The sequence below is a fragment of the Haemorhous mexicanus genome, chromosome 27 (genome assembly GCF_027477595.1).
Source record: "Haemorhous mexicanus isolate bHaeMex1 chromosome 27, bHaeMex1.pri, whole genome shotgun sequence".
Taxonomy (NCBI): Eukaryota; Metazoa; Chordata; class Aves; order Passeriformes; family Fringillidae; genus Haemorhous; species Haemorhous mexicanus.
The window spans coordinates 5,582,675-5,604,717 of NC_082367.1; the positions used below are offsets into that span (position 1 = coordinate 5,582,675).

Consider the following 22,043-nt stretch of genomic DNA (forward strand, 5'->3'; position numbering starts at 1 on the left):
ATTAAAAAATAACCAATTCAGGCCCTGGCAGCACCGACTTGTGATGATTGCAGCTGACACTCACAAATTGCAGTGCTGAACAAGAGAGAAGGAAAGCCCTGTGTGTTTATTTTCCTCACTTCATAGCACTGTCAGTCTCCTTCCCTCATGCTGACGGTGACAATATGAGAGGAGACACGTGCTCCAGTAACCAGGGAAGTTTCAGGTAGATGCATACGAATGCAGGCTTTAGGCAGGAGAACTCAAAGGTGTTTACAAACTGCAACTCAGTTCTTCAGTTGGGTTTGGGCTTTGGGGACATCTCCCGCTGGTGACGGTCTCAGCTCAGGCTGTGGATCTGCTCATCACTTCCAAGAAAGATAATTAATGATTTAAGCTTCCTATGTACCTTCAGCACAGAAAGAAATTTCGGGAGGGTCACCTTGAGCTGAGAAAAGACGAGAGACTGCGAGTGTGAGTGTCACAAAACCACAACAAAAATAACCATTTGAGGGGCTGGTACATCTGGGCTGTGTCTCCTGCGCATGGGCGAGGTGTCAGATTTAGGTCACCCCGCTCCCTGGTTAAGCTGTGGGTCATGGGAGCACCTTTTAATGCAGCTCTGAAAGGCTGTGACACCGTGTGATGCAACACAGAGCGTGAAACGCTGCTGGAAACGAAGGGGATGGGTGTTTAAGGGCTCCTGTGGGGCACCATTGCTATTTAAGGCTGGTTTTCCCCAGGTGATTGAGGCTCCAGCAGCAGCTCCTGGCTCCTCAGCAGTAACACAATCCCACATCCCTGCTGCATTTAGAGTAAGACTTTTGCTGCCAGGACAAAGGAAACCCAAACGTGTCAGGTTTGGGGGCGGCAGGGAGAACACACGTATATATAATTTCATCCACTTGGCAGAACTGGGATGTGGAGTTCTCTGGGAGCCAGTGGATTGCATTCCCCTCTCCCTATAGGGTTACTGCCAGACACAGCCCCAGCCCCTGACCCGTGGGGCAGTGATCACCCCACACCCCCTGCCCCAAGCCCCATTAGGGGGGTTTACAGTTTCATCAAAGCCTTCTCCCAGCCCAGCCTGGGCTCTCTGCCCTTCCTTGCCACTAAAACCACTTAAAAGGAGGAAAAATAATCCAGGTGATTCATTTCCCTGGCCCCACCACCACGATCACTTCTTCTTCAAGCACTGGGAGGAAACCAGGACAAAGAGCTCAGTCTTGGTGCAGCTGAGCCCTGGGGGAAAAAGAGATCAATTAATTAATTTTTACTCATGCCCAGGTTACCCCAAAAGCCAGGGGCCAGAGCAGCCCCCCCAGAGTGCATGGAAACCCACAGCATGGAAAAAGCCAACCCAGGCTGTTGCAAACTTATTTATTTATGAAGTGTGAGGTAATGAAGAAAGTGCTAAATCCAACCAGTGTTAACTCTAACAGTTCTCAGCAGGTCAGCAGGGACCCCAGGGTGCCATCCTGTGGGACCACCCCTGCCAGCACCCCTGGGAGGGGACAGGGGACTCTGCCACCCACACCCCACCACAGACTGGGCAGCAGGAGGGCAGACAGGGAAGGCAGAGCAGCCCCCTGCAAAGCCCAAAGCTTCTCTGGGGATTTTAAGTGGCTGCTGGTGAAGGAGAACTCACAAGGGTGGGAAAAGGGGTCACAAGGATGCTCACAAGGATGGGAAAGGGATAAAATTCCCTCTTATTGCAAATGGGTGGTTTGGAGAGCTGCAAGGGGGTGAATGGCCTCTGCGAGGACTCAGCTCAAGGGTCCAGCAGGAACCAGCCCCTTCCTGATCTCCCTAAAGTGCAGCAGGACTGAGCCCTCCCCCACAGCAGGAAATTCCCCTTAAAAAAAAAAAAAGTTTTTATATATTTATATATATATAAAAAAGCAAACTCTTTACCAAATACTTCTCCAAAAGTGGTACAAAAATACAGTATAAAAACACAGCCTCCAGTATAAGACTTGCAGTTACAGCAGCAGTTTCTAGAACATAAAATCCAGGACCAGCTACTGTGTGAAGTGACACAAGGAAGTGAGGTACGGTCCAGCCGAGCAAGGGGACTGCCCAGAGGTGCTGTCCATCCCGGTGAGAGGCACATCCTGCCATCACCACCTCCACAGGATCTCTCCAGAGGTGAGCCCCGTGCTGGGCTCTGAGCCTGCCTGCTCCCAGGAGCCAAGGCAGACGTGGTTGCTTGGAGTTTTTAGGGCTGGTGGATGCCCAGGGGTAGCTCCCAGCGATGCTGTTGGTGGCAGATGGCAGAGAGGGGTGCAGGGGCTGCTGGAGAGGGGGAATAAATTTGAGCTCTTGAACTGGAACAGTCACTGAGGAAGCTTCACAGCAGGGACAAGGGAAATCTTGGAACACCCAGTGCCAGAAACCAACCCCAGGTAGGTGACACTGTTGGGGTCTCTGCTGTGGACCCCATTCCCACAGCCACTGCCACGTGCTCCAGCCCCCCCGGGGACAACAGTTCCACAAGCAACCAAAAAAATAAAAAAAAAATGTGCAAATTGAGAAGGAGCTGGGGGTTTGTGGGGACCAGGGCGGGGGGCACACAGGGTGCTAGTGCCCCTTAAGGTGAGCAATCCGTTTGAGCAGCTGGGTCTGGCGCAGCTGCAGCTGCCGCTTCTCGGCCGCCATCCTCCTCTCGGCGCTGATGAGGGACTGCAGGTACTCGGAGGATTTGCTCAGGATCACCACTTTGGGGGTCTTGGGGCAGCTGGCCAGCCCGGGCACCTGGTCCCGCAGGGCCAGGAAGCGCGAGCGCAGGTCGTTGCGCCGCTTGCGCTCCAGGTAGTTGTGGTTTTTCCTCTTGGCCACGTCCTCGCTGTCCGAGCCGGGGCTGCTGCTGGGTTTTGGCAAGCCAGGCTCAGGCAGGGGCACGGCGGGGGTCGGCTCCACACTGCTGGGTGGCTCGTCCTCCTCCTGGTCCTGCTGGGGTGACTCGGGCGGGGGGCAGGGGTCTGGGGGCGAGCGGGCGGCGTAATTGTGCTGCTGCTGGTGCACGGAGATGTGGAAACGCTTCATGCAGGGGTCCAGGGGGTCGGCGCGGAGCGTGATGGTGACCGGCTTCCTCAGGCTGAGAGATTGTCTCTTGTCCACTGTCACCACGTCGATCTCTTCACCTTCTGCTCTCGTGGAAAAGAAAGAACAAACCCTGTCAGATGGGAATGCCCAGTCACCCTTTGTCACCTTTCCACAGCTGCCTGGAAAATGTCCCCACTAAAGTTTGCTCATGCGCTGCAAACTCTTCGACCTCCGATGATTTAAGTGCCCCTTCAATACCATCACGTGGGAAGGAGTGGAATTCCCTCCCTGTTTCATGTGCCTGGTCCCCCAAAAACCGACTGTGAGGTTTTACTTCTGCCTCACTTCAGCACCAGGAGCAACATGTGTTCATCATAAAGGATCATCAGGAAAGAAACCCCCGAGCCCTCCTGCGAGGTGGGGGTGTCTGGAGGAGCAGGATGCTGGGACAGCCTAGTTCTAAAGTTCATCCCGGTCGGGTGCTTTCATGGCCCATTGGAATTGTAAATGAGGGATATAAGGGCAGAAGTACCCTTTGTTCCCCTCGGCTGCAGCTTCCCACCTCGGTGACTTGTTACTTTTCACAAGTGATAAAGCCCATTCAGCCCCGGCTTCCCGGGGACAGAGGGGACAATCCCCCACTGTGCAGGGAGGCAGGGAGAGGTGAAGAGGTCCCTACAGCAGGCTCTGAACCTCAAAGGCATCTCAAGCCCAGAAACAGAAGGACCTAAATAAAGCATAATTGGTCCAATCCTGCCTGTTGGCACTGCTGTTGTCCCACCCCAGCAAAGCCCAGTGGCTTTGGGGACAGCGAGGTGAGCAGGCTCCAGACACATCCGCTGCGACTGCTCGCACTTTAGAGGATGGGCCTCCAACTTTTTCCCTAAGCTTTGGGGGAGCCACTTGCTAAAGGTGCCCCGAGATGCTCAAACCCCCACCAGCATCGTGGGCAGAGGCCTGGCCCCACTCCCTGTGAGGGGGCCAGTGGTGGGCTTCTGATAGCGACCCCAGCCGATACCCCGAACCCTCCAGGCTTTGGGGTTCAGCCCAGGAAGCCCAAACCCCCCGGCACTGGAGCTCCTGGGCTGGGGGACACTCATCAATGTCCCAACCCGCGCGGCCTCAGCCCCGTACACACACACCTCATTAATAAAAACTCAGACCGCCTAACCCCGCCCCCCACAACCGCCCATTGGCTGTTCCACGGGGCAGGCCGGCTATTCTGCCATCCCATTGGTCCGTGCTCCTGTCCATCAGCGCTGCCCCTCTCATTGTTTGCAATCTGTTGCTTTTTGTTCGGCGCCCACGTGGCGCGGCCGGACCCCTCCGGGACCCCCGCTGCACCGGGACCCCCGCGGCATCCCCGCGGCCCCCGAAGGCTCCCGCATATTTGGGTCAAGCCTCTTAACGCCCGCGACCTGGCTTACAGTCCCCGGGCTACTAATGGCATTAAGCCCCGCGCCGTGACTCACCGGCGCAGGTGGCGGCCACCGGCAGATTTATTAACGGGGTCACGGCACCGCGTCAGCGCTCCCACGGCAGCCGAGTCAGCCCGGCCTCCGCGGGAGCCACGGAAATAACGCACGGGCCCCGGCGGGGCTACGGGGCGGGGGGGGGTGCCGCAGAGCCGCAGGGTGTTCGCAAATAAACACCGAAAATTGGCGTGAGATTGGAGAGATGAGGGGCAGCGGCACCACACTGCCCTTGAGGGGGGGTTCGGGGGTATCCCCGTCCCAGCACGACCCCCGTGTGAACACCCGTACACACCCCACGCGGGACAGGCAGACGTGCCCCGGGGCTGGGCTGGGACACGCCGCAGCCGGGGCGGCTGTTCCTGCCCGTCCTACCGAGCCGCCGCCCCGGGGGACACGCCGCTGCTCCCAAACCTGCTGTCCCCAGGGCATATTTTGCCTTTTGTCCCGAGGGAAACCCGTCCCGGGTGGGCCGTGGGAGGAAGAAGAGGGAGCAGCCGAATTCACGAGCCGGCCGCAGAGCGCGGCGCAGCGCTCAGAACCCCAAACTTCGCACGGTGAGATGCAAACTTGCCCTTCAACCTTCCCACGAGGTTTCCGTGGGGCCGGGACGAGGGAAAGGGACCACCAGAGTCCCACGCAAGAGCCGGAGGGACCCCCACGCACCCTCCCAAGCGGGATGGGGGTTTGCGGAGCAGAAACCCCGCGGGAAAGGGGAACAGCCGAGCCCGCTTTGTTCGTGGGGCCGGGACCGGGGCTCGCTCGGAGTCTCAACAAAGGCGCAGCCCGGCTGGGAGGCTCCCTGCACACACATGTGCGGACACGCGTGTTCCCCACGCCGGGCTCCAGCCGGGCTGGGGGGCAGCTGGCGGCTCGGCGGCGGAGCGGCTCCGTCCCTTACCGGAATCGCTCTGGCCCTCGGATCCCGAGGATGCGGGGATCTTGCTCTCGGCCAGCGGGCAAAGGAAGACGGCGGCGGGATCCACGCACTCGCTGACGGAGCTGCTGAAGCCAAAATCCTGCGCGAAGGATGGTTTGTGCGGGGTGGCTCTCTGCGTGCCCGTGGAAAGTTTCTCTGTCATCGCCTTCTCCAGCCTCTCCCGCGCTGAGAAACCGCTCCACATGCAATCCTTGAGGATGAAAGCGCTCAGGTTCCCGAAGATCTGCCCCGTCCCTATGAGATACTCCGGCTCTTCCCCGGCCAGGCAGTACCGGGAGAGCCATCCCGGGCGCTCCTCCGCCCCCGAGCAGCCCCCCTTCTCCCCGGGGGTGCCCAGCGGGGACAGCGGGGGCGTGGGGACCAGCTCGAACTTCTTCCAGATGTCCTCGCTGGGCGCCGTGGAGCGGTGGAAATCCTCCTGGGCGTCGTGATCGTAGAAGTAGTGCTGGTACGAGTCAAACTCCATCTCGGCACGGGGAAGGGGGCAGCCGAGACAAGAGCGGGCGCTCAGGAGAGGGGCAGCCCCAGGGATGAGGGGGGACCCCCACCCCGGCGCCAGCCCCCGAGCCGGGACCGCGGGCGCATTGTTCCTCCGCTCTTATAGCCCGGCCGCGGAGCCCGGCCCCGCCCCCGCCAATCGCCGTGTGATGATTTGCATAAAGGGCGTGGTCGTAGTCTGTGCCCCGCCCCCCGAAGGGACGCGGTGAGGGGGGCGCGCGGTCCCCTCGGGGGTCCCCGGTGTCGCTACCGGGGATGCTCACGGGGTTCTGCACCAGCAGCCCCCTCCCCCGTGCGCTGGGCTGGGGCTCCTCGCTGCCCCCAGGAGCGCCCCGGGGGCTCCCAGCGCCGTCCTGGGCCCCCAGGAGGGGCAGGGTTTGGGGGATCCCCCTCTGCAAGCGCTGGGGGGGACACGCAGCTGTGCCACCAGCCCGGGGAGCAGGGCAAAGCCAACTGGAGAAGAGGGGACAAGTCACAAGGAGGCATCATCTGCTGGCAGGGATGATGTTTGAGGGCTCTTTCTCATCTGCTTGGCTGCCACCCCAGCTCCTGTTGGGCTGCCCAGCTCACACCACAGGCACTGGCAGCAGTGGGGTCACTTAGTGCTTGTGTCCAGCTCAGGGTGCCACCCTGGATGCCACCCGGAGACATCCCCACTCCTTCCCAAAGCCCTCACAGGCCCAGCTGAGAGCATTTCCCCCCTGAAAGACACCAACTCCAGCAAAAAGCTGGCTGGAACAAGGAGGGGCTGTGGGGACACCAGAAAAACAGAGCTGTGGGACACGGTGCTCATGAGGAACAAGGTCTGTGCACAGAGGAATGGCCATGGAGGGGTTGGGAGCCCCTGGGGATGTCATGATCCATGCTTGGAGGGAAGTTGGGGTATCTGGGGCACACACAGCTCCCACCAGCAGCATTTTTCCTGTGCAGCACAGGATGCTGCATCTCTCCAATGCCAAGTTCCTCCTAGAAAGGGCAATAAATGTTGTGAAAACACAGTGGGGCTTTCCCTCCTGCACTTAATTGTTACACACACACAGAGGTACAAAGTCCACCCTGAACCAACAGATTCCCCTCACAGCATGTGGGAACCCACTTCAGCCCCAGCACCCTCCTTTCTTCACCCGGTGTGGATTGATGAGGCCACGGGATCCGTCCCAGTCCCGGGGGGACTGGGAGCTGGTGCCCGGGGTGCAGCACCGGCCCTAGAGGGAGGAGACTGTCCCAGTCCAGCGACCAGCACGGCCCAGTACAGCCCAGTACAGCCCAGCCCTGCAATGCTCTTCATGGACCAGCACAGCCCAGTAAAGTCCAGTGCAGTCAGTCCAGTGCAGCCCAGCACAGACAAGCCTAATCCAGCCCAGTCGGGTCCATCACAGCTCTCCGCGGTCACCCCGGTTCCCCTCGGTTCCCCCCGGTTCCCCGGTCCCGGTCCCCGTCCGCCGTCACCGGCGGGCGCGGGGCGCCACCTGCTGGGCTCCGGGAGCAGCGCCCGTGGGGCCGCGGGGACGGGGACGCGCGGGTGACCCCGCAGCGGGCACCCCCCGCCCGGGGGACAGCGCTGCCCACCACTCCGTGCCTCAGTTTCCCCATTGCCAGCGGGCACTGGGCAGGCAGAGGAGCAGGGCTGGCGCTGTCCCGGTGTGTCCCGGTGTGTCCCGGGGTGTCCCGGGGTGTCCCGGGGCAGCTCCGGCCCTTCCCTTGCTGGCTTGGGGGCTCGGCGGACCCGGCAAAGCTTGGCCAGCTCCAGCACCCGGCAGAGTGCTGGCCCGGGGCTGAGCTTTCCCAGCTCTGGGGTCCCCGCGATGGCCACAGCGCCCTAAACGCTCTCCTGGCCCTTCCGGAGCAGCCCTGAGCATCCCAATGCTGCCCGCGGGGCTGCGGCGGGAGCTGCGGGATCCGGGAATCCCGCTGGACTCCCCGCTGCTGTTCCCTTTGCACTCCAATCTCAGCTTTGCCCCCAGTCCCCAGTCACGCTGGAAGTCCCGGGCATGTCCCCAGGGTGTCACCAGCTGGAGCCCTGCCACCTTCGCGCTGCTCCCGCCCGTATCCCTCCCTGGGGAGAGCGGGTGAAGCCCTCTCTTCCCCCTTAGGAGATAAATCGCCCTGAACTGAGGGCAGGGGCTGAGCTGCCGCACAGGTTTGAGCTGTCCCAGCACCTGCAGTGACAACTGGCCCTGGCTGTGGCCACGGCTGGCACTGCCCCTGGTCCGACCTGCCCGTTCCACCAGGAACACACCCTCCTCCAGCCTATAGCGCCCGGCCACGTCTCCTTCCTCCCTTCTTTCCTTCCTCCCCGTGGCCTCCGGGACGGCCCCAGCTTTTCCCAGGGCGAGGCAGGAGCTTGTCCGGGCTCCGAGGGGCTCCGGGTGCTTTGAAGGTGCAGAAGCAGCGCCGGGAAGGACCGGAGTCCTTTGATCCCGGCTTCTCCAGCGCTGGGCAAACAGCCCCGAGAGCCACCGGCTGTGCAAACACGGGGGTGGGTGTGTGACTGCCCCCGGGGGCTGCGGTGACAGCGACAGAGAGACGGGATAACCCTGGCCGTGCCCCACAGCTGCAGGGTGCTGGCACAGGTCCCCAGCCAGCACTGAGTTTGTGCCCCCGGTGCTGGCACAGTCCTCAGGAGCTGCTGTGGCCCTGCTGGCGACTGGCACAGGTCCCCAGCCAGCACTGAGTGCGTGCCCCCGGTGCTGGCACAGCCCTCGGGAGCTGCTGTGGCCCTGCTGGCAGCTGGCACAGCTCCACACATGATGCAAGGGCAGCTCCTGGTGGCCCTGTGCCCTTTGGATCCCCACTTCCAGCAGGGCTGGGATTTGAAGCTCCAGACCCCAGAGGGTTTCCCCACAGTGGGCAGCCACCCCAGAGCCTGGCAGGTGTCTCAGGGGTGTCCTGGGCTCTGCCTCTGGATGTCCCCATCCCACTGCAGCCTTTGAGCCACTCTGCCATGCCCATGGGAGGCCTGGATGCTCAAGGAGGGAGCAGAGGCTGTGCCAACACATCTTGGCCTCATCTTGTCTCCCTCTGCCTTGTGACATGCCACGTGTAGCCCTGCAATGAGTCCCCTTTGTCCCCAAGAAGCTGGCAGGCAGAATGCCATCCCAAACCCCTGTGGGCTGCAGGAACACCACTGAAAACTGCCCAGCCTGGCAGGGAGGGGGACAGTGCCCACAGCCCCGGGGTCACACCAGCCCCAGCTCCCTGGGTGTGCAGCCACCCACTCTGAGAGTGTAGAGAAAAGGAGGAGAGGAAAATGCCATTGGTTCCTACTGCCTCCTCACTCCCTCCCCTCATTTTGTCACTGTCACTCGCTGCCCGACAGCAGGAGGTGCCCTGAGCCCTGGAGAAGCTCTGTGGTGTCAGGCAGTGCTATCCCCAGGCTCAGGCCCCCAAAGGCTCTGGGATCACCTCTGTGCTGTTTGCCCCCAGGCCCACGCTCCCCGTCAGGGCTGGCCCAGCCTGGCAGGGCTGTCTGGTTTCGGCTGCTCTCACACTTGCTCAGATCCTGCTCCAGGCTGTGCCGGATGTGTGACAGCGGGAGGGGTGGGTGGCAGGAGGGATGGCATCCTGCACTGCAGTGCCCATCCTTCCATGTCCCCAGGGACAGAATTTGGGTCCCCCAGGAGGCCCCAGTGGTGTCCTCAGCTGGAGGATGTTGAGGCCAGGCTGGTGTAGTGTCACTGAAGTGGTTCTGGTGACCCTGTGAGGGGCCCAACCCAACTACCTGAGGGTCCCCAGAGTCCCCAGGCTTGGCAGGAGCTGCTGCAGGGACATCCCCGCTGGGATCAGCCCTTGGTGGGTCATTTATCACCATGAGGATCCCCCAGAGCATCTGCTGGGGAGGAAGGGCTCAAATCCCCCACAGGAAATTGTGCAATAGCAGATCTGGGGGAGAAAATCCTCCTAATCCAGGGAAATCCTGGTCTGCGTACTTCTCCTGTTCAGATGCAAGGCTGGGCTCTTTCTGTGGTCTTTCTGCACAATCTCTGCCTCAAAGGCCATCTCTTTGTTCCCCTAAAGCCCTGCTTGCCCAGGAGGCAGCTCTGCTCAAGGACAGGAATGACAAAAGCATTCCCAGGAGCTGAGGAGCCCCCGGGACAAAGGGAACAGAGTAATGGTGCTGGGGTCACCCACATGTGGGGAATCTGGTCCCTAGAGCACGGTCAAGTGCCACCACAGGAGTCCCCTCTGCTCCTGGGCAAGGGATTTTCCCTGAGGAAAAGAAAAACTTTACCCACTCCTCTCTTGTTTTGAGGTATTTTGTGTCACTGATTTGGACACCCTGAAGCCTCACACAGGAGGGTGGCATCCCTGTGACACAAGGCAGTGCCAGGAGAACCCACTGCAGTGTAATGTGGGGCCAGAAACTGTGAGTCAGTGATGACACCAGCTCAGTGCTCCCAAAAACTGGGAGTGCCTGGAGCTGCTGGGCCACCCACCCTGCTCATCTCTCAGGTCCTGTCCTCCCTGCCTGTTCCCATCCCCATGCTCAGCTCCAGGTGGCACTCGGGGCATGGCACTGGTGCCACGCTGGCCCCCTTGGCTCAGCCCTGCTCCACAGCCTCGGCTCAGAGCGATCTTTGAGCCCTGGTGGCCTGAGCCAAGGGCAGCTGGTGGCTGTCACTGCGGTGACATGACACTGACAGAGGTCTGGGTGTGCTCACGTGGGCAAACAGTGCCCGGAGCAGCTGAGAGGGGCTGGGACCGAGGTCCATGTGGCCATCCAGTGAGGGGGACACTGAGAGTGTCCCCTGCATCCTTTGCAGCAGGGCCTGTTGTGGCAGCACACGGGGTGATGGTTTAAACTGAAAGAGGGGAGATTTACGAGAGATATAAGGAAAGTTTTTAACGATGGGGGCAGTGGGGCATTGGCACAGGCTGCCCAGAGAGGCGGTGGATGCTCCAATCCTGCAAGTGCTCAAGGCCAGGGGGGACGGGGCTCGGAGCAGCCTGGCTGGGAGGTGGCAGGGAGGTGGCAGGAGATGGCCTGTAAGGCCCCTTCCAACCCAAAGCGTTCTGCCATTCTGAGGGATAGAGGGCAGGGATGGAGGGCAGGGATGGAGTGGGGAGGTCAGGGATGAAGAATGGGGGAAGGGAGGGATGTGGGACAGACGAGAGGCAACCAAAGCACCGAGACTCAGAGAAGGGAGCGCCGGGGGAAGGGCGGGGACAGAATAAGGAGAAGAAGGAGAAGGAGGAGGAGGAGGAGGAGGAGGAGGAGGCGGGTGGGGGCGGGCCGGTGCTGCCCACCTCGGGGCGGGTCTCCCGGTACAAGGGCGGGCGGGCAGGCGGCGGCTCGCTCCATTCATCGCGCTCGGCATGGCCGGCGGCGGCGGCGCGGAGCGGCCCGGGGCCGGGGGGCTCCTGCCGCCCGCGCTCCGCCAGCACCGCCGCAGGGTGAGCCCCGGGGCACACCGGGGGGGGTCCGGGCCGGTTCGGGGTGGGGGGCGCTGCCCGGGGTCGCTAACGCCCGTGCCGCTTGCAGGAGAGCCGCGAGCGGCTGTCGGTGTGCAGCAAGCTGTGCTACGCCGTCGGGGGGGCTCCGTACCAGATCACGGGCTGCGCCCTCGGCTTCTTCCTCCAGATCTACCTCCTGGACGTGGCGCAGGTACGGCCGGGCTGGAGGGCGGGATTGGCGCCGGGGCTGCGGGTCCGGGAGCTCCCGGTGCGGCTTTGCCCCGGGGATGGAGCTGCGCGGGGCTCGGCAGTGCCCCGGTCCCACGCGTGTTGCTGGGGTCGTGTGGCTGTTTTGGGGGGGCCCAGGGCCCGTCCTACAGCGTGCTGGGTTGATGTGAAACCGGAGGGAAGGAAACTATGGGAGGAGAACCCCTGGGCTCCCTTGTGGTGTGTTTGGGGGCTCGGCTCTGAGATGTGGGAATTCCGTGGTGGGGCAGCGCTCGGAGGTTCTGGGAGCCTCAAATCCCTTTGAACGAGGGGGAGAGACTGAGGGGCTGCTCCCAAATGGTTGTGGGGTCACAGTGGGTAGGGCTGGGATGGTCCTGAGGGGCTCAGGAAGGATGGCTGGGAGCACCGGGGGTTTGCATTTCCTGACACAAGTTCCTCCTCCTGCAGGTGGACGCTTTCTATGCCTCCATCATCCTATTTGTGGGACGAGTGTGGGATGCCATCACAGACCCCATGGTGGGGTTCTTCATCAGCAAAACTTCCTGGACCCGCTTTGGCCGCCTGATGCCCTGGTGAGAGCTGCTGGTAGCACCCTGCATTCCCTGCCTGCTGTGTCACAGCTCTTCCTGTCAGCTTCGGGTATCCCCTGGCATGTGGCATGTAGGGCAGGCTGTGCTGACGCCCTGGCTCGCCCAGGTGTGGTGCCAAGAGCTCCAAAAAGCCCCAGGTGCCACCGACAGCTGGGCGGCCTCGAGTTTGTGCCTGTTGCTCTTGCTGTTCCCAAGCTGGGCCTGGCTGACCTCAATGTCACTGCACCTGCAAACTCCAACCTGGTGGACTTTGTTCCTGTGGTGCCCTGGTGGCAGGGCCATGGTGGCAGCCGGAGCAGGTGGCATCACAGCCGCGGGGAGGAGGGTCGGGGGTGTGTGTGACAGATCTGTGGTGGTGTCTGACAGTCACGAGGGTGCTTCCTGGGCAGGGAAACAGCTGTGCTGGATCAGGCTGTCTGCACAGGGTGCTCCCTCCGCCCTTGGGAGCGGATGGGATCGGCTTTGTGAGCCCCTGCATGGCTCGTGCCTGCACCCGGGGCAGGCTCAGGACATCCCTGAACACCTGTTCCTGCACGGGATGTGGCGCTTTAATGCCTGGTTAAAATAACCTCGTGTGCTTGTGGGATGGCTGAGACACAACGAGGGTGGGCACGGGGGGAGTGGAGCTGCAGGGACGCAGAGCTTTCCCCCACAGAATTATACCCTCTGCTTCCTGGCTTTCCTGGAATAGCTCTGGGCAGCAGCAGCAGCAGCAGCAGCAGGCAGTTGTTGAAGGCAGGCTGCACACACGTGGCCTGAAATAGCTTCTCCCTGCCTGCAGCAGGGTCTGGGGTCCGGAGATTAGCGCGGGGCAGGCTGGGCGTGCGGGGCAGGCAGGGGACGGCTCCGCTCGCCCTAATCTCCAGGCAGGGGGTGGGACTGAAGTGGCCGCATTCCTCCGAGCAGCTCCTGCTTCGTTAAAATTAGCCAGAGCTTTCTGCTTCTGCTGGGCCCCTCGGCAGCGCCGGGGCGGCCGCAGCTCGCCGCTATTGTGCGTGGCTCAAGGGCTGCCCGCCGAGCCCAATTTGGATGGAGTCGAGCTGATTTGAAAGCTCTTAAACCCAGGTTTTTCTGGCTCTGCCAGCCCCTGGCTGGTGTTGCCGCTGTGGCTGCCTCAGTTTCCCTGCGTGCAAAGGCAGGAGCTGCAGGCACTGGGGTGGTCTCAAGGCTGCTGCCTGACCCCAACCCTCAACACCTGCGAGGTGACCCCGCCGTGTGTGAGGGTTCATTGCCGGGCTGATCTGTGGGACCAAGCCCAGCTGGCTCCAGGACAAAGCTTGCGGCCGTTCCAGTTCCTTGGAAGGGAGAAGACACCTTCCCTGAGGGCCACTACCTCTCTGCCTTTCAGTCCTCTCTCTTTGAAACACTTTTTTTGGCACACTTCCATCCACCAGCTCATCCACCGTCTGCTTCCTCCTTTTCCCCCAGCCTCGTGGACGTCACCCTGTCCCCAGCTCCGAGCTGGGATCCGCATTTCCGTGACCACAGCGGACTTCCCGCTGACTGAACTTTTCCTTGAGGTGTCTGTGAGTGAGAAACCCCTGGCCTTGACCTCCTGCAGCCGTTCTCCAGCAGCTCAGGCCGGCTGGGAAGGGGTGTGCGAGAGGCACAAAGGAACACACCATGCAGCGGGGCCAATGAGCGCCGGGGCACGTCACAGCCGCCTCCGAGCTCCTTAATCACCTCGCCCTGGGTCAGGGGTAACTCTCAGTCACTCCTGCCTGCCAGGAGCTGTGGTCAGCCCCGGCTGGGGCTCAGCTGCCCGATGCTGGGGGGGAATTGGTCCATCTGACGCTCATATGCCACGGCCAGCGTGACGCTGTCTGTTCTCTCCTGGTGGTTTCATTCAGCCTTTGGCTCCGTCTCTCCCTCGGCTCTGCGTATGGGAGGGCAGATAAGCGGCAGCAGGAGGGGCTGGAGCTGCTCGGCGCTTTCCTCCCCCCTCCTTCCCCGGCGGGGGTGACGTGGGTGTGGAAAAATGTGCATGTGCTGTGTCCTGTGCAGCCTCTGTCGCTGCTCTCCATCCATGGAGTTTCTGTTTCTCGCTCTCCCTGCTCCCTCCCTGGCTCTCTCTTTAAGCTTTGCGTCCTGTACGTCAGCCCAGACGGAAAGATCTCGCTGTACCCTGGCAGGGAAGGGCCAGCTCAGGCCATGAGTGGCTCTGTCCCATGTCCAGTTCTGCTGGACTCGCTCCAGGACCTCACAGCCTCTCTCCTGGGGTTTGTGGAGCTCAGGGTGCTCACAAATCCCCCAGCAAAATCCGTCTTGGGAACAGATGTGGGTCTAACCCCAGCACCTGGCTCACTTCCCTCCTTCCTTCTCCCCTCCTCCCCCGAGTGATGGGGGCCCTGGGTGGCTGTGGTGTCCCTGGGGTGCTGCAGCAGGGCAGAGCTGTGTCCTGGCTGTCCTGCAGCAGGACAGGGCTTCTGAGACCCACGGGATGAAGAGGGCAGATGCCCTTGCTGGCAGATCCTGCAGGAATTGCTGCCAAGGCCCAGCAGTTGAGCAGTCCCCTCTGATCCTCTGTTGTGTTTTGCATCCCTTGTCCCTGCTCCTGCAGCTCTGGAAGGCTGGGCAGAGGTGGAGGAAGGAGCCAGCCTGCTGCTGGTTTGCTCCACTGCTGCCAGCAGAGCAGGGCTGACCCCAGGACCAGGGCTTGGGGGGCCTTGGCAGCAAAGCCAAGCTGGTGAGAGGTTTTTGGCTGCTGGGGAGCAGGGCTGAGCTGCCTGGCTGTTCCCCAGCTGCTCCCCAGCCCTTGCCAGGAGCAGGGGGGTGATTACATCCTGCTGAACACAGCAGTGCTGCCTGGGGGAGAGGTCGGGTCTGGGGGTGGAAGCCCAAAGCAGGAGCAGATCAATCACTTCTGTAGAAGGAGACACCTCTGTTAGTGCAAGGAAAGCTCTTCCCTGGAACTCTGAGTCAGCTCTTCTGACTGAGACCTGAGCTGCTGCCTCCAGGCTGGTTTGGATCAGCCCTGGGGCAGCTCAGGAGCCCCCAGATCAGCTGCCTGAGCCCCACGGGATGTGTGCAAGCAGGGAGAGCTGGGCTGCTCACGCTGACACTTTGTTCTCTCCAAGGATCATGTTCTCCACCCCTTTTGCCATCATCTCCTACTTCCTCATCTGGTTTGTGCCAGACATCTCCACAGGACAAGTGATGTGGTACCTTGTCTTCTACTGTGCCTTCCAGACCCTCGTGACGGTGAGTCAGGCTCTGCTCACACCTGGCAAGGAGGCTGCCAACCCCTGCCAATCCCTGAGCTGCACAGAGGGGCAGAAACCACCCTGCCCCAGGGCCCTTCTCGGGCTGTGACATCCTCCCTGAGCCAATTCTCCTTGTGCCATTCCAGTGCTTCCACGTGCCTTACTCAGCACTCACCATGTTCATCAGCAGGGAGCAGAGCGAGCGGGACTCGGCCACGGCCTACCGTGAGAGCTCCTCCTCCCCTTTTCCTCCCCTTTTCCTCCCCTTTTCCTCCCCTTTTCCTCCCCTTTTCCTCCCCTTTTCCTCCCCTTTTCCTCCCCTTTTCCTCCCCTTTTCCTCCCCTTTTCCTCCCCTTTTCCTCCCCTTTTCCTCCCCTTTTCCTCCCCTTTTCCTCCCCTTTTCCTCCCCTTTTCCTCCCCTTTTCCTCCCCTTTTCCTCCCCGGGATTTGGAGCTCGTTTCTCCCCTTGAAGGGCAGTGAATCCCAGCTGGGGATGCTCTGCTGTGGGCAGGGGCTGTGCTCAGTGCTGGCCTCTCCCTGCAGGAATGACCGTGGAGGTGCTGGGCACCGTGCTGGGCACTGCCATCCAGGGCCAGATCGTTGGCAAAGTGGACACTCCCTGCGTGGGGAGCCCCTTCTTCTTCGGCTTGACCAACTCCTCGGTGGCCATGGAGGAGCTGAACATGACCCACGACACCGGGTCCCTCACAGACACTGTGAGCTGGGGGTCCCCTGATGTGTGCTCCCTTGGGGCAGGGCCGAGCCCCTTCCCCTTCCCCCTGGCTGCAGGGGCTGAGCCCCTTCCCCTTTCCCTGGCTGCAGGGGCTGAGCCCCTTCCCCTTCCCCTGGCTGCAGGGCTGAGCCCCTGTCCGTGGCTGAGCCCCTTCCCCCTGGCTGCAGGGCTGAGCCCCTTCCCCTTCCCCCTGGCTGCAGGGCTGAGCCCCTTCCCCCTGGCCAAGCCCCTTCCCCTTCCCCTTGCTGCAGGGCTGAGCCCCTTCCCCTCCCCCTGGCTGCAGGGCTGAGCCCCTGTCCCTGGCCGAGCCCCTGCCCTGACTGCTGCTCCCTCTCTTGCACAGAGAAATGCCTACATGATCGCTGCCGGGGTCATCGGGGGGCTCTACGTCCTCTGTGCCCTCATCCTGGTGCTGGGCGTGAGGGAGAGGAGAGGTGAGGCTGGGCAGGGGCTGCAGTGCTCAGGATTTGTGGAAATGCTGCTGTTCCTTCCTCTGCAGGAGCCTGGCTGAGCTTTTGGCCCCTCCTTGGTGGCTCTCCCCGAGGAGAGGAGCTGAGCTCTGGGTCTGGGGAGGTGCTGCAGGAGGCCAGAGCACCTCTGGGGTCTGTTAGATAACCTTTATCTCGCCCATTTTTGGCTGGCCAAGGTTGCCAGTGCCAACCAGGGCATCCCAGGGGGATGTGGCATCCAAACCTCTCTCCTTCCCTCTCCCTGGGGGAATCAGCTGCTCCGTGGGGCTGAGGCACCCCCGGGTGAGGCAGGGGCTGGGATGCTGTGGGTGGGCAGGGGTTGTGGAGGGTGCTGAGCAGCAGGATGGGGCACTCAGGGGGGCTGTTCTGGGGGGCTCTAACGCTGGGCTGATCTCTGCTCCCCAGAGTCCTGCGAGCTGCAGTCGGACGAGCCTGTCTCCTTCTTCCAGGGGCTGAAGCTGGTGATGAACCACGGGCCCTACATCAAGCTCATCGCCGGCTTCCTCTTCACCTCGCTGGCCTTCATGGTGAGCTGGGAGGGCTGGGGACAGGGAGCAGCACTGGGGGTGGCTGTGGGGACAATCCCAGGGCCTGGGAGCAGGTGGTGGGTGAGCCAGAGCTGCCCTGGGCAGGGGGAGGAGGATGTGACCTCGTGCTCTTTGTCAATGGCTGCTTTCTTCTCCTGTCTGTGCTGGGGGTGCGGCTGTGTGGGGACAGACGTGTCCCCCTGGGGTGGCTGGGTGTCCCCCTGGGGTGGCTGGGTGTCCCCCCTGACCCCTGTCTGTGTTAGGAGTGTGACTGTGTGAGGACAGACGTGTCCCCCCGGGGTGGCTGAGTGTCCCCCCTGACCCCTGTCTGCACTGGGAGTGGCTGGATGTCCCCCTGGGGTGGCTGGGTGTCCCCCTTGACCCCTGTCTGTGTTAGGAGTGTGACTGTGTGAGGACAGACGTGTCCCCCCGGGGTGGCTGAGTGTCCCCCCTGACCCCTGTCTGTGTTAGGAGTGTGACTGTGTGAGGACAGACGTGTCCCCCCAGGGTGCTGGGTGTCCCCCCTGACCCCTGCCTGCACTGGGGGTGTGACTGTCCTGTCTGTGAGGACAGACGTGTCCCCCCTGACCCCTGCCTGCCTTTCCCACAGCTGCTGGAGGGAAACTTTGCCCTCTTCTGCACCTACACCCTGGGCTTCCGCAATGAGTTCCAGAACATTCTCCTGGCCATCATGGTGGGTACGGCCCTGTCCTGCAGCCCATGGTGGGGGGGTCCAGTGGGTGCTCCCTGGGGGCTGGCATGGGCTGAGGGGAGGGACAGGGACACGGGGACAGTGACCAGAGGTCCCCTGGGACAAGGGGAGGGAGAAGAAGCTGCCAAGTGTCCTGTGAGGGCTGGGTGGGCTGGCAGGAACAGGGGGACCTTTGTTCCTGTGTGAACAAGGCCATGGATGGGGGACACCAGGAGCCTTGGGGACCTTTTGTCCATATCCTGCCACTTGTGTCCCTCCCCTGCCCGCTCTGAGCAAAGGATCTCAGTGTTTGCTGCCAGGAACACGGAGCAGAGCAGCTCCCTGAGAGCTCTTTGCAGCTTTCCTCCTTCCTGGAAGCTTTTCCCAGCCTGTTCTCAGCGGGGTGGAGAGCCCCAAGGTGCCGTGGTGCCCACAGAGCCTGGCTCCTGGGCAGGTGACAAGATCAGGTCCCCTCTCAGCCCCGAGGACTGAGTCAGATCCTCTCCCTGTCGGGGCAGGTGTGGTGCCAGGGCTCTGCTCTGGGGGAGGACCCGGCCCCACACGCCACGTGTGGCTTTGTGCCAGCCCCAGCAGCGTGTGGCAATCCCAGGTGCTGGAATTGGGATGGGAGGAGGCCGTGCCAGGAGCTGGGAAGGGCCTTCCCAGCAGGCAAGAGCCACCAGCACGACCCTTTGTTCCCACAGCTCTCGGCCACCTTGACCATTCCCTTCTGGCAGTGGTTCCTGACCCGTTTTGGGAAGAAGAGAGCTGTCTACGTGGGCATCTCTGTGAGTGTCCCTCAGCGTGGGGGACATGGTCTTTAGCATGTGGGGATGGTCTTTAGCACGGGGGGTGAGCAGAGTTCCCCCTGCTGCTCATGCCAGTTTGGGGCCTGTCCTCCTGTGGCAGTGTTGTGAGCGTCCCCGGGACAAGGTGACAGATGACAATTGACTTCAAGTTTTCAGGAGGCTGATATATGATATTTTATATGATATTTTATATGATATTTTATATGATATTTTATATGATATTTTATATGATATTTTATATGATATTTTATATGATATTTTATATGATATTTTATTATGATATTTTATTATGATATTTTATTATGATATTTTATTATGATATTTTATTATGATATTTTATTATGATATTTTATTATGATATTTTATTATGATATTTTATTATGATATTGTTATGATATTGTTATGATATTGTTATGATATTATTATGATTTTTATATGATTTTTATATGATTTTAATATGATTTTATATGATTTTTTAATATGATAGATTTTTATATGATTTTTTATTATGATAGATTTTTTATATTATTTTATGTACTAAAACTATACAAAAGAAAGAGGAGACATCAGAAGGCTAGACAAGACAAGAATGATAATAAAAACCCATGACAGACTCAGAGTCCGACACAGCTGGCTGTGATTGGACATTAAATTAAAATAATTCATATATTTGGATAAACAATTCTCCAAATCCCATTCCAAAGTAGCAAAACATGGAGAAGCTGAAGTTTCCCAGCTTCTCAGGAAGCTTTCCTGGCAAAGGGATTATTCATAAAATATCATGGTGCCATCCTCCTGCTGCTGTTTGTGCTGTCCTGGGTGTGTCCTGGGGCTCGGGGGGGGACACTGCCCCTCTGGCTCCCTGGAGGGCTGGGATGTGTGGGAGGGGGAAAAGCCAGGGGGGTCTGGGCCAGGCCCTGGGGATGCCAACCTGGTCTCTGCCCCCCCTGCAGTCTGCCATCCCCTTCCTCATCGCCGTGGTTGTCCTGGACAGTAACCTCTTTGTCACCTACGTGGTGGCCGTCGCCGCTGGCATCAGCGTGGCAGCCGCCTTCCTCCTGCCCTGGTGAGTGTCAGGGGCTTCCAGAGCCCTAAAAACCCTCAGGAGGGTTTTTCTGCCCCGTTTGCAGCCCCAGGTGGGGCTCCTGAGGGAAAAGCTCTCAGCAGAGAGGGGGTGGCTTTGTTGTGCCAGCCCTGGTGGTCACTGTCCCTCTCTCTGCACAGGTCCATGCTGCCAGATGTCATCGATGACTTCAAGCTGCAGCACCCCAGCTCCCGTGGCCACGAGGCCATCTTCTTCTCCTTCTATGTCTTCTTCACCAAGTTCACTGCTGGGGTCTCCCTGGGCATCTCCACACTCAGCCTGGAGTGAGTTCCTGCCTGGGAGCTGAGGGGGCACAGGGAGGGAGGCACTTCCCAGCCTCTGGGAGGGGATTGATGGGCTCTAAATCCAGCTGTTGCCCCAGAACTCCCCCTGGTTTCCCAGGGAGCCCCTGCAAACCCCTTTTCCCCTGCCTTTCTGCCCACAGCTTCGCAGGGTACCAGACCCGGGGCTGCTCCCAGCCTGGCCAGGTGAATCTCACCCTGAAGATGTTGGTGTCTGCTGTGCCCGTGGGGCTGATCCTGCTGAGCCTGCTGCTCTTCAAGCTCTACCCCATCGACGAGGAGAAGAGGAGCAAAAACAAGAAAGCCCTGCAGGATTTAAGGCGAGCATCAGGCAGCAAGCACAGCCCGTGGGGGTGTGTGTGGGGGCAGGACCAGACGGGTTGGGACACACTGGGGCTTGTCCAGGAATCCTCCAGGTCCCGTGGGCGGTGGCGTGAGGGAAGGGCTGACTTGTTTTCCCAATCCCAGCTCCCAGAGGGATGGTGTGAAGTGCTGGGAGATCAGCAGGAATCTGCCCCAGCTGCACGAGGTGCTGACATCCCTCTGGAAGCTCCTGTTCCCCAAGGCAGTTATTACTGGGGTGCAGCCCTTGCTCCTGTGGGTTAATCCGTGCCTCATTCCCAACTCTTTCCCCCAGGGAGGAGAGCAACAGCAGCTCGGAGTCGGACAACACAGAACTGGCCAGCATCGTGTGACCCGGGCTGGGTCTGTCTGCTCACTCTGGGGCTCCCCAGGGGCTCGTCCCCTCGGGGCTGGCCCAGCCTGGTGGCCCTGGAGGTGCTGGAGGAGCCGTGGGGAGCATCCACTGCCTCGAACTCGGGATCTGTGCCTGTCCCGTGCCTTGCACGGGGCCCACAGAGCGCTGGTAGTGTACATTACACACATGGTGGTGCCTCACCAGGGACAAGCACTCTCCCTGCCGGGCTCTGGAGGGCAGGGAAGCCCAGCCTGGGGTGGTTTTGCCTGGATCAGCTGTGCCCAGTGCCCTGCCTGGGGGTGATCGTTAGTGTACATTACACTGTCAGTGTGCCCGCGCCCAGGACGTGAGCTCACCTCTGCTGTCTCGACAGAGGGCACTAATGTGGGACCTGTGCTTTTTTTACAGAGCCTAATTAACTTAATGATGTAAATATGGAGCCGTTTCCTGTTTGTATATATCTGTACAGAGCCCCAACCCGAGGACCTGTTTAATATTAATTTACATAAAAGTGGGGGAAGTCGGCGGCGGGTGTGAAGAATTTCTTTTTTCACTCAGCCTGGATTTTTCACGGCTGTCAGCGAGCCCAGGGTCCCTTTAGACACCACGGGGTGCAGGATTGACTTTTCCTGAGCCCTGGTGCAGGAATGCCATAATCCAGGCAGGAGGCTGTGCTCAGCCCCTTGCCCCCGTGCAGCTCCTTGCTCCGTGCCTGCGCTGCAGCCACCCAACAAAGGCTCCATTATTTCCTCCTTTTCAAGAGGGGGGTGGAGGGAGGAATGAAATCAAAGTGCTGCCAGCAGGGATGGTGAACTCCAGGCTGGAAACAGGAGAGGCAGCTGGGGAGCGGAGAGAAAGGGAATGTGGGCTGTGGGTGACACTCAACACTGGCTGCCGGGGCAGAGTGCTGGGGAGCACTAATCTCCCTGGATATTTATACCCCCTCTCACATTCCCTGCTCCCACAGCAGAAAGGGGGAGAGCCCTGCCCTCCCCAGTGCCTCCAGCAGCAAGTGGAGCTGGAGAAAAGGGGCTGGAAGCAGCCACCCCCATGGATGGGGTGAATGCCCAGCTCTGTCTGTCCCCAAAGGGACAGGGGACAGGGCTGCTGCCTTTTGTTGGGCACATTGGTCACACTGAGAAGTTGGTGGGGCCAGGGCTGAGCTGAGGGTGAGGGGTTTGGGGGGAAGGATGTGGCTCATCCTTTGTTCCACATTTGGGTACAAAGGACAGGAATGAGGATGGGGATTAAAAATAGCCAGAGGGATCAGCTAGGAATGCTCCAGCCCCTGTGGCAGGGAAAGAAGGCAGAGGGATGGGATGGGGGTGAGGGATGGGGGCTGCTTTTGTGCTCTGCAGGGCCCCATGGCTGGGGCTGGGGA

General features: G+C 60.5%; 2 protein-coding genes across 4 annotated transcripts; one reads left to right on the top strand and one right to left on the bottom strand.

The window, feature by feature from the left end:
* Positions 1-1,345: 1,345 nt before the first annotated feature.
* On the bottom strand, positions 1,346-6,049 carry MYCL (MYCL proto-oncogene, bHLH transcription factor). Its single transcript, XM_059868807.1, has 2 exons — positions 5,398-6,049; positions 1,346-3,125 (listed from the first exon to the last, which is right to left on the bottom strand). The coding sequence occupies exons 1-2, from the start codon at positions 5,900-5,902 to the stop codon at positions 2,560-2,562; spliced, it is 1,071 nt and encodes a 356-aa protein (XP_059724790.1). The 5' UTR covers positions 5,903-6,049; the 3' UTR covers positions 1,346-2,559.
* Positions 6,050-11,222: 5,173 nt separating this feature from the next.
* On the top strand, positions 11,223-21,187 carry MFSD2A (MFSD2 lysolipid transporter A, lysophospholipid). Of its 3 annotated transcripts, none has more exons than XM_059868746.1 (14): positions 11,223-11,328; positions 11,417-11,539; positions 12,004-12,128; positions 15,224-15,347; positions 15,496-15,574; positions 15,893-16,065; positions 16,426-16,516; positions 16,958-17,079; positions 17,690-17,773; positions 18,475-18,558; positions 19,533-19,645; positions 19,804-19,947; positions 20,109-20,318; positions 20,603-21,187. In XM_059868746.1, the coding sequence occupies exons 1-14, from the start codon at positions 11,251-11,253 to the stop codon at positions 20,658-20,660; spliced, it is 1,608 nt and encodes a 535-aa protein (XP_059724729.1). In that variant the 5' UTR covers positions 11,223-11,250; the 3' UTR covers positions 20,661-21,187. The 3 variants fall into 3 exon arrangements, with proteins under 3 accessions (XP_059724729.1, XP_059724730.1, XP_059724731.1); XM_059868747.1 differs by having other exon boundaries at positions 20,109-20,285; XM_059868748.1 differs by lacking the exons at positions 11,223-11,328; positions 11,417-11,539; positions 12,004-12,128 and adding an exon at positions 13,649-13,672.
* The last annotated feature ends 856 nt before the right edge of the window (positions 21,188-22,043 follow it).

Excerpts from the sequence above, each read along its gene's own strand:
- MYCL (XM_059868807.1), bottom strand. The coding sequence starts at position 5,902 with ATGGAGTTTGACTCGTACCAGCACTACTTCTACGATCACGACGCCCAG. Across the intron at positions 3,126-5,397 it reads CGAGGGCCAGAGCGATTCCG|AAGGTGAAGAGATCGACGTG; the intron begins GTAAGGGACGGA and ends CCACGAGAGCAG.
- MFSD2A (XM_059868746.1), top strand. The coding sequence starts at position 11,251 with ATGGCCGGCGGCGGCGGCGCGGAGCGGCCCGGGGCCGGGGGGCTCCTG. Across the intron at positions 16,517-16,957 it reads GGGCGTGAGGGAGAGGAGAG|AGTCCTGCGAGCTGCAGTCG; the intron begins GTGAGGCTGGGC and ends TCTGCTCCCCAG. Across the intron at positions 19,948-20,108 it reads ATCTCCACACTCAGCCTGGA|CTTCGCAGGGTACCAGACCC; the intron begins GTGAGTTCCTGC and ends TTCTGCCCACAG.